This window comes from Scyliorhinus torazame, chromosome 3 (genome assembly GCF_047496885.1).
Source record: "Scyliorhinus torazame isolate Kashiwa2021f chromosome 3, sScyTor2.1, whole genome shotgun sequence".
NCBI lineage: Eukaryota > Metazoa > Chordata > Chondrichthyes > Carcharhiniformes > Scyliorhinidae > Scyliorhinus > Scyliorhinus torazame.
The window spans coordinates 310,659,707-310,677,832 of NC_092709.1; the positions used below are offsets into that span (position 1 = coordinate 310,659,707).

An 18,126-nucleotide genomic window follows, 5' to 3' on the forward strand; every position below is an offset into this window, starting at 1 on the left:
CTGTCTTAACCTGCATTCCCCAGTGCATTTAAATCTTCCTCTATAAGTACCTGACACTATTGATGGGACACGACCTGTTTTGTGTGAGCTCGGGGGAAGGGGTGATGGGGAGAGGGGAGGGGGGAATAAAATTTGAATACACTCCCCCCCCCCCCCCCCAAGCCCCTTCCTTTCGAAGGGTCCTGAGAAAGCAGCTGCGGGTCCCTCTGTGAAGTGAGTTCTGTGCACAGAGCAGCCCGCCCATTATTCTCACGTAGAAAATAGCCCCCAGTTATTGATTTTCGCCTTTGAGTTATTTTAACGGCTTGGAGCACTTTAAACACACACACCAACAAAAAAGATTATCGATGCTGCTTGTCATTATTTAGGATGCTTTTTCTCCCAACAGTTTCTGCTCTGCTGGAGGAATGGACAGTTTCTCGTATCCGATTGTCCTGATTCAAAGCTAATTTTGACTTTTCACGATTTGTGTGTGTGTGTGTGTGAGTAATTTGAACGCGCAATCGCTTAGCCTCCAGATTACCAGCACCCGGGGACTCGAGCTCGAGGGGATGAAATATCATTTCTATTTGAAAGTACCCCGGGGGTTGATTTGACTTACTTGAATATTAACCCGATCGGGGCTGAATTCCCTTCTCATTTCATTATCACCCCGACCGTCCATAACATGCGGGGAATCCGAGAGGGGGAATCAAAGGACCTCCTTTTCATCCCAATGACAGAATTAAAATTCATGCTTTTTTTCAAGCGTTGCGAAATTCTACAAAGGCCGTATAGCGGTCTGAATATTTAAGCTGGGTTGAGCTTTTATCAATGAAAAATGTTAATTTGCTTCGTCTTTAACAATTCTAGTTGCTCATTTGTGTGTGTGCGCGGGAGGGAGGGGGGGCTTTATAAAGTGAGACTCTTCAATCATTTCAACATTGAGACTCCAGTGAATAATTGTGAGGGCGGCATCTTGGATGAGATGAGATGTGTGTAAGAGGTGCAAGAGGCGCTATCTATATGGAGAGCGAGAAACAGCCCCAGCCATTTTAGCACAATTCTGGTGTGAGAAGTTATTGGGGATGAAAATGAAATGAAAATCACTTATTGTCACAAGTAGGCTTCAAATGAAGTTACTGTGAAAAGCCCCTAGTCGCCACATTCCGGCGCCTGTTCGGGGAGGCCGGTACGGGAATTGAAGCCGCGCTGCTGGCCTTGGTCTGCTTTACAAGCCAGCTGTTTAACCCACTGTGCTAAACCAGCCCCTCGCAGATATGTATTTAAAGCGCACCCGCAGCGTGCTTGTGGCTGGCCGGAGTTGCAATGGTTAACGGGGAGGACAGCATCTGGCCAGGATATAAACCTGTTAGACCTTCAATAAGTAAATAATGTGGCGGGGTCACGGACAGAAATAATAAACGCAATGTAGATTGTCACAGATGTACTGATGTAATTACTTTTCGCTTCTCAGGCTGGGGCACCCACCCAGCCCTGTGTGGTGAATGGTCAGGGCTGATGAAACATTGTCACAAGTACAGGGACTGACAACTTGTCACTCCCCCATCTGGGGGCAGAGGTTCCAGAGGGCGCAAATATTTGGATTCGTCTTATTAAGAGTAAAGGGGGGGGGGGCGTCCTGTACAATTATGGAGCATGTATCTGGTATCCTGCAGCAGAGGCAGGACGCTTATTCAGATCTGGTTTCAGAAACAACCGTGCACCGTCCACTCGTATGAAGTGTGTACCTCCTGCAAAATCAGCAACTGTGCTTTGTTCGTTTTGCTCTCTTATCACAACCTGGCTTAGAACACTCGCCAAACTTCAACACTTACACTCATGTCCTGAACTGCTGTAGTGTGGAATCCCGTTATGATTCTGAGTTGATAATCTCATTATACCGCAATCTCTATTTCCCCTGATCTATGCAAATGAAGGAAGGCATTTGATGTTTCCTTGAGAAACATCGAATAGATCCTCCTCATGTCTGACATTATCCCACATCGGGTTAATTATTCTACTGCACGTATGTCCTACCACCTTGGAAACTTGCCGTCTACTATTTAAAGTTTTCAGCTGTTTCGTCGCTTGAAACGACTTAAATAAATACACACATAATGGAGTTTGATCTGACCCAACTTGCCTGCCATTTCAAACGGTCTGATTAAACATGGCCAGAGACTTCCTCCAACTCACCAACGAAATGAACTGGCTTAAAACTGGGAAGTCTGGTCATCCGGAAAATATCCTTTCCCTCTTCCAGACTGGGTGTGACATGGTTTGCTACAATATGTTCAGCAAAGCGGCATTAGTATTATTCCTGATTTAAATGTCTGGGGATCAGTGCTGGACCCAATGCAGTTGGTACATGCACAGAGACATGAAGAGATAGGCAGAAATTATTTGAGTTCAATCATTTCTCGGGAGTTGGTACTGTTTTTTTTAAATGGGGAGTGGGGGGGTTGCTAAAGTTTGTCTCGCATTGACAGAAAAAGGCCATTGCCATTGGCTGTCCTTTGCACCGATTCATTTACATGCAAATAACTGGCAGTAGCTTCCCTACAAATAACAGGGGCAATCGGACACTACAGCAGAGGGAGGACAGCTTTGATTCCCCCCCCCCCCCTCCCCCCTTTCTCTAAAACACTCTCCCATCAGGGGCTAAATTACACAGCGGCTGACGGGCAGAGCGCATTCAAACTTTAAAGATTAACTTCAACTTCTTGCAATCTCTGACTGGAAGGGTTGGTCATTTGCACTGGCTGAATGAGATATTACCTGTCAGCTCTCATCTAGCAGCCGGGACATCTATATGATCCCGTGCAATCTCCTATTTTTTTTTGTACAGTAACACAATTTGCCAGCGATATTAGGGACTGCTGGTAGCAGACCTTCTGTTTATTCAGCATTGTTACCGCTGATTAGTCTGTGAATAACTTTAAATACTTGAATCTTTCACTCCTTTATGTGATTTACTTATGTACAACTGGCCTGGATGTGTGTAAGTCAATGTGGATACTGCATGTAGTTTTTTTCGCCATTTATTTCCAGCCTTTAAATAAAACCTGCCATGGGAAAGTGGTGAGCATATATGTCTGCATTCGATCTATAAGTTCGAATTCGAATTTATTTTAACCAAGAGCGCATGTTGTGGACAAAGAGAGGTCAGGCGTGAAGCTGCATTAGGATGATGGGGTCGTTCCAAATTTTAAAAAGGCAAGTGATCTTATTAAAGTTGATCTGTAGGCGGGGGGGGGGGGGGGGGGGAGGACCTCGACTGATTTCGCGCCAAAACCTTGAAAAACTTGGAATTGCTCTCAATATCCGCATATTCCATTGCACCTGTCTCTCCTGCCTGACTAACCAAATGCACAAGTCTATCATTCACCCATCTACCCATGTACATCAGTACCTAATGTACTGTTGTTTTTTGGACCCACTGTGAGAAAAGTTTTTTAAAAACATCGAAAGGAAAAAGAATCTCGGAGTGCAAATGTTAATTTAGACATAAATCAGAATTAAGTCATTATGCAAGAGGGAAGTGATCTGATCGCTGATTGAAATCTAATAGCTCCTTTCAATTTGTCATATTACAGAGTGGTCGGTGTCTTTGAGTAACCCCCCCCCCCCCCCCCCCCTCCCTGAGCACACCCCTTTGATGGTCTAGTAATGTTCACACATCCCACACACACCACCGAAAATGACAACTGATTGTTTTGCCCATTTTCCAGCCGAACTTTTAATTTCTGCTTTCCAAAGGGTCATTGCCGGCGGTAATTGCAAAAGGACCTGTCCTTGTATGTGTCAGGAATCCGAGAGAGAGAGAGCAATTACATTTCAGTCCTGCTCCCAAATTTGCTCTCTTGTTTTGGTACAGAACGCTAGCTGCTCGAAATTACTTAGGGAAAACTCGCTAAAAGCAAGAAAGTTGGACCCTGTGTTTAAACGTGGTCCGAGAATGCATCCATTTACTTTTTAAATTAAAATTCAATATTGCATATTAAAAAAAACGATTTTCATTAAAAGCCCGCTTGTCGCCCATTAAATGAACCTAGCACTTCCATTAGCGAGGCGGCGTTTATTGTTAAAATGATCTTATTCTAAAACAGGCTAACTTTAATTTCTGGTGGGGTGTATATAGAGTCCAGGAGTGACGTGTTAAACAGGATAATAGCAGGTTAAGGTGGAAAATAGTTCTTTGTTTGCACCCCCACCCCCACCCTCTCCTCAATTATTAAAATAAAGCGCCACCCTCTCCCAAATAAGGCTATTTAGATGCTTTCCAGATGACTGGAACTGTGCTCAAAAAGACCTGACAGCCAAGTATATCACAGGCAACATCATCCGTCTCTTTCTGTGATGTAGATTAGAGGCTATTAGGGGCAATGGATTAATTTGTAGCCAATTACAAAACCTTGCTGAATATGAATGCATAAATAACATGCAGTCTGGTGAGTGTGAGGGGGCAGGAATGTCTAGGGGGAGTCAGTCCTAAGAGAGACAGTGAGGACCTTCTGAGGATCACTAGCATTTTGTGACTTCACGTTCACACCCTTGATCGACGCCAGGGCTGGACAGGATCCAAAGATTTGACTGTGCTCAATACAGCACCCCCCCCCCCCCCCCCCCCCAAAAAAAAAGACTATTAAATAGTTTTTTTCTCTCTCTCTTGGGAAGCCATGAATGTGAATAGAGAAAAGGTTCCGCCGGCTGATATCTCCTTACCATCAGCGGCAGTGGCAGATCCGATGTCTTGTACCATCCACACTGAAGGCGTGGATATGAATGGGGAGCAGAGGCTCCCCGGCAGTGATCTGGGCGCCTTCTCCTGCCCGGCCAGCCAGGAGAGACAGGGGGACACGCAGGGCATTTCTGGTCAAGAGGCAGTGGTCGTGGTCCCCTGCGCCAACCAGCAACAACAGCAGGACCACCTCTTTCTCCGTCTTGGACATTTTGGATCCCAACAAATTTAACAGCAGCAAGCGGCGGCAGTGCAGCATTGTGTACAGAGCCGGCAGCGAGTACACAGTGACAGCGGCGGGGGACAGGGCTGCGGACTCTTTTTGTCAAATTGCAGGGCAGAAAACGATCAGCGACAGCGGTTTGGACACATGCAAGAAGTCAAACGACTTAATCAGTAAGTATCCGGGTGCCGGGTGCTGGAATTTTCTCAAAGCTGCGCACACAAGCGCTGCTCCAAGTTTGGCGCTAGGCGTGTGGCATTTTTCTTAAAGTAAGAAGTGTGTGTGTGTGTGTGTGTGGGGGGGGGGGGGGTGTAGACCATCAGGGCCCCGAGATCCCTCACCGTCCTTGCTAGCCCACAGCCTCAAGCCGCTGCCAGTGAGTGATTTGTGGCCGCAGACGCTTTAACAGGCAAACAAGCGTCCTGTTTAGGCGAGGTTTCAGCGGCAGTCACTTCTACCCACTCTCAGGGACGGCACCCCTGCCCCAGGTCTGCCCAGTGTGAGAGGTAGCAGGCTCGGGGTAGCAGGTTTGCTTTGGAAAATACCTTAAAAGATCTTCCATCGCGCGCCACGATCCCGTGTTGATTTGGGAGAGGGTTTGAGAGTCCCCAAAAGCTCCATGTTTATGATAGATTGTGCAAGTCAATATGGCTTAGTTTCTGAATAAATCAGCTACTGGAAGCCACAGTATGATTCTGTCTAATTACCTTTGTATAATTTGAAGCCTCCTAAATTGCGTTTGGCGAGCCTCCCTCTGCTTTTAAAGAGCTCGCCTGCCAGGAATTAACAGGAATCGCTGGCGTTTAAAAGGCGCTTTATCCAATCTTTCAAAGACATCTCTGGAGTTTATCCTTCAATGCTTTGGCCGACAGATTCAATTTTCTCTCTCCCCTTCGGTTTTTAGGACGAATCAGACTAATTGTGACAAAACGCTGGTTATCTCTGGAAAAACAATTAAATTTCTTCGATTACATTTAAGGTAAAATGTGCTTAGCAGCGTTAAAGAGCTCTTATAATGGCGGAAATCGCCCCAGAGTGGCATGTTGGGCTGGGGTGATCGATATCCTATTATCGAATTCTGCATATCTCTTTCAAACAGCTTGCAAACACTCCTAAAACGTCTAAATTATAGGGTCAAAATTCGGATAATGACTCGATTAAAACGTATTGCAGTTATTAGCGGTTGCTATTGATCGCGTATTGCTTTCGACCCAGGTTCCAGATTGCAACCTGCGCACGTCTCGCCAAAAAAAAATGTACCAACTTTCTCCCCCTACAAACCTGGGTGACATTCGAGGACAGAACGACACCACGCAGTCATTGAACAGTATGTTCCACGACCTGGACTGGAAATAAATAACCACCGGGGTGCATAGATTGTCCCCCCCCACCCTTTTTTCCAATAGGCATTATCTCGAAGTCGGCCCTCATCCCCAGCATGAGCCAGGTGTACTATTCTGTCAAAGTTTCAGGATGTACAATTAATGTTTCGACCCAGTGAAGCTTGCCCATATATACAAAGCAAGCAGGCCGGCCGCAAATTACAATTAGAATGCATTGGAAGGTCAGATAGTTAATTGCGGACGTTCCCAGGGGACAGTCTCTGTAATAACATGCTGCACGTTGGCCATGTTTGGATGCTGATTAAATGATGGGAGCGCAAATATGTAAGGCAAGGAGTTTTCAGGGGAAGAACGGGAGCTTTCCTGCGACCATATGTAATTCCCATTAAACGTGGTAAATGTTTTAAGTGTTTTATTATCCCCCCCCCCCCAGTCTGTCTAATGAGGCCTTAATATGATCACAATTAATGTAAGTGTCCAGTAATTAGTTTCTGTAATAGACGGAATCCCCTTTACAGACACCAATCCAGTTTAATTAGCGTAGCTTTATATCTTTTAGGGATTTTTTTTATTAACAGGTCACTTGTACAGTAACTTTGAAATGCAAGAGATGTATACAAAATACAAACGATTACTTCCCTCATTAAGTCGTTATACATCATTATAGTCATTGGCGTTTAAACTATTTGGTTGATTACATAGATAAATACAATGGTAGGTATATTCAGGGCGTACGTTTGTCAATATTTCTCAGACAGTCGATCCGCGCTTTATTCGAACCAGCAGCAAGTAGGAGGCACACGCACTCCTGTGATACTCGGGGGCTGTGGCTATTTGGCACATCTACGAAAATGACAGCGAGAAATCGCCAAAAAGTGTCACCCGCATCAGCTGCTAATTTCTCATCTCATCACGTTTCAGGTTACGATCAAGTCAGGGAGACGGGCAGCACACACGACACACACAACCCTGTTCAACTGAACCAATCTACATATTCCTTCAATTCCCTTCACCGTTTATTTTAACAGTAATCTCCTGCCCCCGCGCTCACCCCCTGGATGACAGAGAGAGAACTTTTCAAAGTTTGTGTGTGTGTGTACAACTGGAGAAGGAAATCCCTCTGTTCGCTGGAGTTGACAGAATTCGTAGAAATTCAGTCCTGCCGAAGTTAATTATTCTCCCAGATATTGATATCCCACATGGCGCTTAATGTGCCACCTCTGAACTTTCAGCCAATAAGAATAAATTGGGGTTTGGATTCTGAGCGCGTTGATATTTTAAATTCCGGGCCGGATCTGGGTAAAAATGTTTTGTTTTTGTTAAAAACGATTACGAAACCAGGCAACTTGTTTTGCTTTTTAAAAATAGGCGCTGAATTCTGACCCTGATGTTTATTCGAAAACCAGCTACAGAGGCAATATTGCAGCGTTGCCCAGAGAAATTTCAGTGTTTGTTTCAAAATTTTACAACATGCTCAAGGGGCGAGACCTAGTTTTTGACTTGTTGGTTTCCTGAAGCCTTGATGAAGTCTAATCCTGTGCGTTTTTTCTATCCCTCTTGTCTCTACTCTCTCTCTCTCCCCCCCCCCCCCCCCCCCCCCCCACTCTCCACTCCCCCACACAAAGATGGAGATTTCCTAGATGATTACAAAGCTCAAGAGTGTGAGAAGGACTTTTGCCGGAGTTTAGACGCTGAACACAGCATCAACAGCGAGACTCCGAGGCGGGAAGGGGGCGAGGACTACACTGAAGACAGCGGCGGTGGCAGAGGAGCTGGAGGAGGAGGAGGAGGAGGGGGCACTCTGACTGCAGCAGGGGAGAGGATGTCCGGGCTGGAGGGAGATGAGGAGGAAGAGGAGGAGGAGGAGGAGGAAGAAGAGGAGGATGGTGGTGCTGCTGGAGGAGGAGGTGGGGAGAGTTTGAGCCCAGCCAGCCCGCAGCGCAGCCAGCAGCAGCAGGGCCAGGCCCAGCAGCACAGGAGTAAGAGGAAGCGGAGTGGCTCGGACGCCAAGTCGGGCAAGCCCCGGCGGGCGCGCACCGCCTTCACCTACGAGCAGTTGGTGGCGTTGGAGAACAAGTTCAAGTCGACCCGCTACCTGTCGGTGTGCGAACGCCTCAACCTGGCCCTGTCCCTCAGCCTGACCGAGACGCAGGTCAAGATCTGGTTCCAGAACCGCAGGACCAAGTGGAAGAAGCAGAACCCCGGGGCGGACACCAGCGCTCCCACCGGGGGAGGAGGAGGAGGAGGAGCTGGGGGCGGAGGGGGGCTCGGTTCGAGCCTGGGGGGCCCCTCGGCCGTTCACCTAGGTGCCCTGAGCCCCATGAGCTCGTCCTCCCCGGTGGGGGGGCCGCTGTCCGTGCACTCGGCCTACCCTGGCCCCGGGGGGCTGGTGTGCGCCGCCCAGTTGCCCTTCCTGCCCTCTCCCGCCGCCGTGCTCTCCCCATTCATGCTGAGCTCGCAGACTTACGGGGCGCCGGCGTTCTACGCCCCCCATTTACAGTAAATAATGACCCACCCACCGCCAGAATCTCCCGACAACAACAAAAAAAAACAAAGTACCAATCCAAAAAGGAAGGTCAGAGCAAGCGGCGGTAAATCAGCTTCTGCAAATCGCAGCATCGCCCCCACATTGGCGGGGCTAACTCCCAATGACCCTCGCTGTTGCTAACGGGAGATTTGTAACACAGTCAAGAGAACCTGTTTCACAAAACTGACCAAACTCACCCAACTGTCCACTGTTTATATTTACATTGGCTTTGCTGTTTATTTTTCATGCAGCAACAACACAAGTTAGCAATGTTTAATATTTTCTCCACACTGTTTCACTTTTGCTGTGGGGGCGGGGGAGGGGGAGCATCTTTGCACTTAACCGAACTCAGTTTGACATTTAACACAAAATCTCGGGTTCTTTAATCTTCACGGCGTGGAAGCAAATGATATTTGAGAAAAATAATGATCTGGGGTATTAACGCGGCAATGTCCACACCACTGCACACCCCACTTCAAAACCCGGAATATCGACGGGGGTGGAGGGAGGGGTGTTTCTGCCCGTCTTACTTTACACATTTAGAAACATTTACAAAACCAAAAACATGCCTGATTATCCGCGGCGATGGCGGGAAATGGCAGCAGAGTTGATCGAAATTTGCAACATTGGGCTCTTTTTGTAGCCCTTCTAACCTCCCCCCCCCCCCTCCCAGGTCATGAAGCTTCGTTCACAGAGTGGGTCGGGGGGGGGGGGGGGGGGTGCAATGGTGCTTATCAATTCGCAACAAAAAAAAAGAATCATCCCCAACAATTCTGTGTAACAAAAAGAAAATTCATTCCTGGCCTCTTCGAGTTTTTCACAATAAAGTGTGGTGCAGATAAAGAGGGGGACATCTCTGATGCTCCACGGGTGTTGGTTAGAGAAGTGACATTCCTTTGACGGCCCCAAAATTAAGGAACAACAAAAAAAAAACTTTTGTAATTGGAGCAATCTTAAGGCGTTTCAGGATGCAGGCGACATTACTATTCCAGGTATTTGGGATGGGGACGCGGAGAGAGAGAGATTGAGAGGGTTGTGTAGAATATGAGTCTCCTTTTGCCCCAACGGTTGCCGGTACGTTATTCACTGAATTGTTGAAGTAAAATAGGCAGGGTTCATTTTGGATATTTGTCCTCCCCGCACCCCCCATGTAAACACGGTGAAATTAGAATACTATTATCTTTAACTGCAGGTAAGCCTTGTACAGCGTGAAGCCAGTGAAGATCATTATTCAAATAAAAGTAGAAAATTAATTGTGATCCAAACAGAAACTGAGGATAAATTCGCCAACCTTCTTCCCTCCCTGTTTTTGTTGTTGTTTGACCATTTTGGATCAGCTTTTACAATAATCCAAAGTGTAAAAAAAAATCACCCGGTACCACCCCCACCCCGTGCATTAGGCGAAGTTTAATTAATTTTCTTTTGCAAAAGTTATTTTATTTCAACGAGAAATATTGCTAATTATGCTGGTGCTAAAACAAGCATACTTTGAAGCGTTTGATTTTGAGAACAGTGTGGGTTTTTTTTTTAATGGTGGTAGATTCAAGATTTGCGAATTCATACACGGCAGGCAATTCGGAGACAGACGCTGCCTCCAAACTCCTCTCACCCAGTGAGGAGAAAATCAATAGTGGACAATTTCTACGTGTGTCTTTTTCAGGCAACCATTTCCCTTCCCGTTACTGTGAGGGTCGGTAACATTGTCCTTCTATCTAAAAGTCGACAACTTAACAAATCAGAGATCACGGGAAGTTGTACTGAGGCAGTTGGTGAAAAAAAAAGGTTCCTGAAAAGATGGGGGACGTTTTAATATTTTAATTCCACAGTAATTCTTGTGATTGCCGTAAGGGAGTAACAGGATTATATCTAGCCCCCGGATTTTAAACTGGGAAATTCCTCCTCTGTCCTCTAAACAAACCTGCCCTCGACATGAAGGGACCGCAAAATCACCACCTCAACTTTCTGTAACTTGTTGGTGTCACTGACGGTTGTGCCGGTTTTAATTTTGCCCGAAATGATTTCTGATTCTTAATGGAATTATCCTGATGAACCCTACTGGACACCCGCACATAATTTCTATTGATAATCGAGTTATTATTTTATGAATATTATTGTAATCTTATTATATGATTTGCTGTCTGTCGGATGTGTTAGGAAACACCTCACTCGAGTCTCAGGGTACATAATTTACAAAGTGGCAGTCATGGATATTCTTGACAGAGATGTGTGCAACCATTATTATCCATTACTTGAATGATTATTTATTAGATGAACGAACAGCTTAGTCCATGGACCCAGGAAGTGGAAAAGGCAAAAAAAAACAACCAATCCTAAAACATCGTTCACAATCCTGTTTTTTTTAAAAAGCTGTGATCTGGAGAATGGTAACAAAACACATACACACAATAGCAGAAACGGAATCTGAGATTGTGTCGCTTTTATTTACCTTGTATATTTATGATGTTCTATAGTTGAATTTGTAATTGATGTAACTTATGAGAGTGGTACTCTGAAATTATATGGCTAATTAACAAACGAGCACTTTGGTAGCAAAAATACTTTAAATGAACAATCAATAAATGAGTCTATGCTAATCACCGTTTATGCTTGGTGTATTTGAGCAACTGCACACACCCCCGGATAATAAATACATGTATACACGCTACACCTATTTCCTTATTCTGTGAACAATTCGCACCCTTATTAAAACGCCGCCTTACATTTTTTTTTGGAAGGTGCTTGCTTGAACATTCAGGTCTATCCAATTGCTACCCTTTTCTGGTCACCTCGCCCGCGTCCTTTCGCCCTGAGCCGCATTTTGTCCTCCTCTGTCTCACCACAGAACTTTTGCTTTGAGTGTTTTTTTTTCTATATAGCTACCTTCCTGTGAGTTCATGTTGCATCTTGGAGCCATTATATATATCACCCCTGTTTCTTCAAAACCTATATCCTTGTCGGCCGTGAACATGTCTTGCCACAGTCTGCAACAGATAATTTGGAGGGGGGGCGGGGGCGGGGGGTCAAGATCAGAATATGAAACGGGCGTTAAGAAGGGTAATCACAGAATTGTCTTCCATGTTCTACAGCAAACATCATTTGTTCAGCATTTCCATCCCCTTTTCTCCGTTTTAAAAAATAACTTTTCATCTCCTTCATTTAAATGACAATTTATTTCTCCGCCTCCCTTTAGGTTTTCCCTTTCCAATGACGATTGTATTCTCCAATCTGTAAATTTCATTTTTCAGATTTTAACGTGCTCCTATTTCGCTATTAACACCTGACCCAAAAAGGTGGGGTGGGGAGGGGGTGGGGGGCGGCGAGAGAGAAAACGATTTCTGACAGAACAAGGACTAAGTTTCAATAAAGAGAGCATGCCCGGTTAAAAAAACAAAATCAATATACTACCGACAAATCTGTTCCTAAAGGTCTTCCTGATTAATTTCTGATTGTTGTCACAGATTCTTAAGCTCATGAAATGTCCCCTATGTGGGGAGCGTTGCTGGCGAAGTCTCCCTTTCCCTCATAGATATTGAAGCCTGATCCCTCTTACCAAGACCATTTATGCGTCCCCAACAGTTGGCACAGTCGCTTGTTGCGTGACATTCTGAAACGATATCCTTCTAATCCTATTAACTGTTTGTCCTTGTATGCTTTCCTGAGTGAGCCTTTTTTGACACCCTTTCACGCCACTCTTGGCAGCGTGAGGAACTTATAACGCCAGAAGTTGCATCTCTTCACAGAAATTGATCATCTTGAAATGCAAATTGGCCAATTGGTGGCGTTGAGGGGGGAGTGGGGGGTGGGGTGATGTGGAGTTCTCCCCTCCAGTTATTTATAAAAAGGCCTGCTGCTGCAGCTGCAGCCACCACCAACAGAGGGCGCACTTCAGGTCAGCACCACCCCACCCCACGACACTTCAATACACAGCACATCCAGACCAAATCTGGATCTGACATTAAAGACAGGAAGTGTTGGGCAGCACAGGGCAGCAGCAATGGAGAGATAGGGTTAACGTTTCAGGGTGGCCAAACTTTGGGCAGAACCAAAGCCCTGAGCACCATTCGGTTGGTCTTGACAGGGTTTCAATGCTTCGAAGACAAAGTCACGATGTGAATGAGGGGTGTTATTTTTATTCAGGTCTTCTGCAGGAAGAAAAACACGAGTGGTGACAATCAAATGAAAACGGAACACAGGGGGAAAGAGGGAAGTGGCTCATTTTGCAGGATTGCGCAGAGGCGAAGTTACACTAAACGGTAGGATTCTGAAGGTGGCGCAGGGTCAGTGATAGCTGGGGGGTGTAGTGGGTGGCAGTATAAAGTTGAGAAGGCTGTTAATAAGGCGCATGTTTTGTAAATAGTGGCAGAGTGTGCAAAAACAAGAACGTTATGTTCGTATAAATGAAAACAAAGTGTTAGAAAAACTCAGCGCGCTCTCTCTCCGCAGAGAGGCACAGGAGAGAACATTTCAAGTCCACCTGACTCCTCATTTGTCTCGACATGTGAACGCTGCTTCTCTCCCCACTGATGCTGCCCGACCTGCCGAACTTTCCCAACACTGTTTTTATCTCCAGATTTCCAGCACCTTGCTTTTATTTTGTTCACCCTTTGAGAGTCGCTGGTTGGGCCCCAGCTGAGCAATTCTGAGCACTGCACCTCAGGAAAGATATCAAATAGAGTGGAAAAGAGATTTTCCAGAGTGAGACCATGAATCAAAGATACAAATATGCGGGGAGACTAGAGGAACTTCAGTTGTCCTCCTGAGAGAAGAGGGAGTTAAGGGGAGATTGAATGGAGCTGTCCAAGGTTCTGCAGGGTTTTGCTGTGTACTATGTACTACATAGCCAGTAGCCAGAGAACACTTCTTTAGGTAATGGCAAAAGAAACAGAGGCAATGTAAGGGATATTATTTTACACTCTGCATTGTTACAATCCGCTTTTTCAAAAGATGATGGAAGCAGATTCAATAGTGATCTTCAAAAAGAGATTGAATAAATGCTGGAAATGGAATAAATGGCCAAGGTGTGGAGAAAGTGAAGGGGAGTGGGTCTAGCACAGGCTTGAATGACTTTCTGTGATACATTGATCTATGATTCTATGGACTATCTAGCAAGCTAATCAACATCATCATCAACAACAAGGGTCACTTGCATTGATATGACAGGTCACATTTTGTGGGAGTAGGACAGTGCGGCCTGTTCAGCTTACAGTTGCACGCTTACATGTTTAAATATTTTACCCATGCATTTGTTGGTGAATGTAGTCTAATTATGAAAGCGTAGATGCTGAGAGGATGTTTCCTCTTGTGCAGGAGCCTAGGACCTGAAATCATAATCAAAGAGTAAGGATTCGTCCAGTTAAGACAGAGATGAGGAGGAATTACCTCTCTCCGAGAATAGTGAATCTGTGGAATTCTTTACTGCTGTGGAAGCTGGGTCATTCAGGCTGAGATAGACAGATTTTTAATCAGTAAGGGTTAAGGCGATAAGGCGGGAAAATGAAATTGAGGATTATATCAGATCAGCCATGATCTCATTGAATGGCAGAGCAGACCCGATGGGCTGAATGGCCTACTTCTGTTCCTGCGCCTTATGGTCTTATGGCGCAGCATAAGGCAGAAGGGCAACTGGGGCCTTGCTGAATGATGGGACCACCCTTAAACCATGAGATTTTAAAATTCAGAAGAAGGATTGAGAATGGGGTTAAATTAGAAGGAACAGATTCAATGTTAAATCAGGAACAGAAAGAGAGAAACAAAGAGAGGGAAGGTAAGATTGGACTACAGAATCACAGAATTGTTATGAAATGACATGAAAATCGCTTATTGTCACAAATAGGCTTCAATGAAGTTACTGTGAAAGGCCCCTAGTCGCCACATTCCGGCGCCTGTTCTGGGAGGCTGTTACGGGAATTGAACCGTGCTGCTGGTCTGCTTTCAATGCCAGCGATTTAGCCCTGTGCTAAACAGCCCCTGCCCCAGCTATGGGGCAGAAGAGGGCCATTTAGCCCATTATGTCTGTATTGGCTCTCCAAACGAGAATTATACCGAGTGCCATTCCCCTGTCTTTTCCCCATACCTCTATTCATTGTTTCTATTCAAGTAATCATCTATTGTCCTCTTGAATGCTTCAATTCAACCTGTCTCCACCACCCTTATAGGCAGTTGCATTCCAGACCTGAACCACTCACTGTGTGAAAAAGTTTCTTCTCACTTATGTCCTTTGCAAATCACTTTAAATCTATGCCCTCTCATTCTTGATCCTTTTATGAGTGGGGACAGTTTCTACCTATCTCTTCTGTCCAGACCTCTCATGATTTTGAACATCTCTATCAAATCTCCTCTTAGGTTCTTCTCTCCAAGGAGAACAGTTCCAACCTCTCCGATCTATCCCCAGAACTGAAGTTTCTCATGTTTGTAAGAAAGAGAAAAAAAGAGACAGAAAGGAAAAGTAAGAAAAAAATGTAACATTTCAAATTTGATGTTTCTAAATGCCCTTAAACGATCTGAAGGAATAAAATTCCAAACTTATATTGTTTACTTTCTGCCCAAGAGAGGTTAATTGGAAGTCATGTTATTAAAGTGATACTTAAGCTGAAAATTGCAAATTGTAACTGCCTGTGCCAAGTTCAATGGGCAATTAATGTACCAGTACAGTGACTTCATAAATATTATGAGGATGTTAAGAACAGGAGATGTTTTCAGGAAGCTGGACAATAGACAGCACAAATCAGCCAGTCATCATTCACAATTCACAGGCTATCGCTTCATTGGAACATAGGAACAGGAGTAGGCCATTCAATCCCTAAACCTGTTCTGCTATTCAGTGAAACCATGGTTGATCCGTATCTTAACTCCATCTACTGTTCTTCCTTAATACCCCAGGCTAACGAAAACATATAAATATCAGTTTCTAAGTTACGAATTGAGTTTAAGGATTTTTCTCCTTGTCCTCGACTCCCTCACAAGTAGAAAAAAGGTTTCTCTGTATCAACACTATTAGTTCCCTTCAAAACCTAACATCGGAATCAAATCATCCTTAACTTATTATATTCCAGAGAATGCAAGTCTAGTTTACGAAATTAACCTAACCCTTGGACTCTCTAATATTCTGGCGAATCTGTACTGCACATCTCCCAACTTTACCTTTCAAACACACCGTTCTCAGGTGTGCTGCCAAGAACTGTACACTACACTCCTAATGTGGTCTAAGTCGTGCTTTACACAACAGTAGCGTAACTTCCTCCCTTTAATATTCTGGCTCCTTAATTATACAGTTAACATTCCATTAGCTGTTAAAACATTTTTTTTTGTGCATGACTAGTACATTTTACTTATCTGTGTGCATGGACCCCAAAATTCCTTTGGACCTCCACTATTTCTAACTTTTCACCATTTAAATCATACTCGGATCTTTCTTTCCCTGTTTAGTTCAAAATGGACGACCTCACACTTAACAGTGTTGAAATCCATCTGCTACAGTTTCACTCACTAATCTATCAATGTCTCATTGTAATTTTATGCTCCTGTCTACACTATTTACTACACCACCAATCTCTGTGTCATTGGCAAACTTGAATATGTGGATCCCGATTGTGTTACCTAAGATATTTATAGGTATAGTGAGTTGTTGAGGCCCCACGACAGATCGTTAAGGGGTGCCACATGCCACTTCCGTTCAGTATGAACACATATTCAATACCCCTATTCTCTGTTCTCCACACCACCACAACTTGTACACCCCCCCCCCGCCATCTCCAAACTAACAAATCTCTTAAACAGATCGATAATTTGCTTTCAATTAAGTAAACATTAATTTTAGCTAACAGTCTCCTGCGTGGATTCTGGTCAAATGTCTTCAGGGGGTCTATATAAATGACATCAATCAAGATTCCTCTGTCTACCACTATAGTTACTTCCTCAAAAATAACTTAATTATGTTCACTCGAGATGACCCATCCTTCACAAATCCACATTGACAGTCTCTGATCTGCTCAAACTCTTGTAAGTGCTCAGTCACTTTGCCCTTAATTATACAGTCCAATAACCTCCGCACAACAGATGCCAGAATAACAGGTCTATCATTTCCTCTCTCTGACATTTGGTAAATAATGGAATTATATTTGCGATCTTCTAATCTAAAATGACAATTTCTGGATGGGGAGAGCTCTGTGTTGTAATAGCAAAAGAAAACATCTGCAATTTACCTCACATATTTCCTTCAAAATTGTGGGTGGGATGGGGCAGCATGGTGGCGCAGTGGTTAGTACTGCTGCCTCACAGCGCCAAGGTCCCAGGTTCAATCCCGGCTCTGGGTCACTGTCTGCGTGGAGTTTGCACATTCTCCCGGTGTTCGCGTGGGTTTCATCCCCACAACCCAAAGATGTGAAGAGTAGAAGGATTGGCCACGCTAGATTGCCATTTAATTGGAAAAAATGAATTGGGTACTCCAAATTTATTTTTTTTAAATTCTGGGTGGGAAACCATTGGATCTTGGGGATTTTTTAAGGTGTCCATGCTGTCATTTTTCTAAACCACTTTGCTTGATTACATTAACTTTAATAAGTTCCAGTCCTCACCAGTTTGCTGGGCAATTTCGACATTAATAATGGCAGGAAATGGCAAAGCTTTGTCTGGTGGGGAAGAGGACCTGCAAGTTTCAGCCCTGGATCAATGTTAGCACTCCTGTCTGCATCTCAGAACTAAAAGGAAAATTGACTATGAGAAATTTGGGAAGTCCTAAGATCGTGAAAGGTGCTATATATATTTTTCTTTTGCAGCAGCGTGAACAGACATTGAGGAAAGTGAAGAAAAGAGTGAGTCCTGCAGAATTACAAGAAAGATCTTGTAACTCAGGAAAGAGACACACCAACTACTGGAAAGGCAGGAATAGCACCCTACAAGCAGTAGGTTTCAAGTTTCTTTGATGCAGACTCGAAGGTAAATTTGCTGTACATGGTAAAAGACCTGCTAGGTGAAGGTGGGTAGGCTGTGAGGCATGGGGTGTTGGGGGTGGGTGGGTGTTGGGGGTGGGTGGGTGGGTGGGTAGAACCATGAGGAAATGTGGGGGTGCCCATCATCTTCCTCACTCACTACAGTTCAGTAAGATGTGGGGTAGGTTTTCCTGCTTAGAGGACAATATTGGCCCTTAAGTGGCCAATTAAGATCAATTTAAGTTCCTCACCCTGCTGTTGTCAGTATTCTTCCAGTGGCAGAGCTGATCCTGGCCATGTGGAAAGATTAAGGTAAGTAAAACCGCCACAGTCCTAGATGACCATAGGCTGCTTTCCCCTTTGAGGGGGAGAGCTGACTGGTG

The 18,126-nt window shown here is 44.8% G+C and overlaps 1 protein-coding gene across 1 annotated transcript; it reads left to right on the forward strand.

Moving 5' to 3' along the window:
• Positions 1-4,494: 4,494 nt before the first annotated feature.
• Positions 4,495-9,475, forward strand: nkx1.2lb (NK1 transcription factor related 2-like,b). The gene is made up of 3 exons (XM_072497864.1): positions 4,495-5,119; positions 7,915-8,052; positions 8,194-9,475. Exons 1-3 carry the CDS (start codon positions 4,768-4,770, stop codon positions 8,790-8,792), a joined length of 1,089 nt encoding a protein of 362 aa, XP_072353965.1. The 5' UTR covers positions 4,495-4,767; the 3' UTR covers positions 8,793-9,475.
• The last annotated feature ends 8,651 nt before the right edge of the window (positions 9,476-18,126 follow it).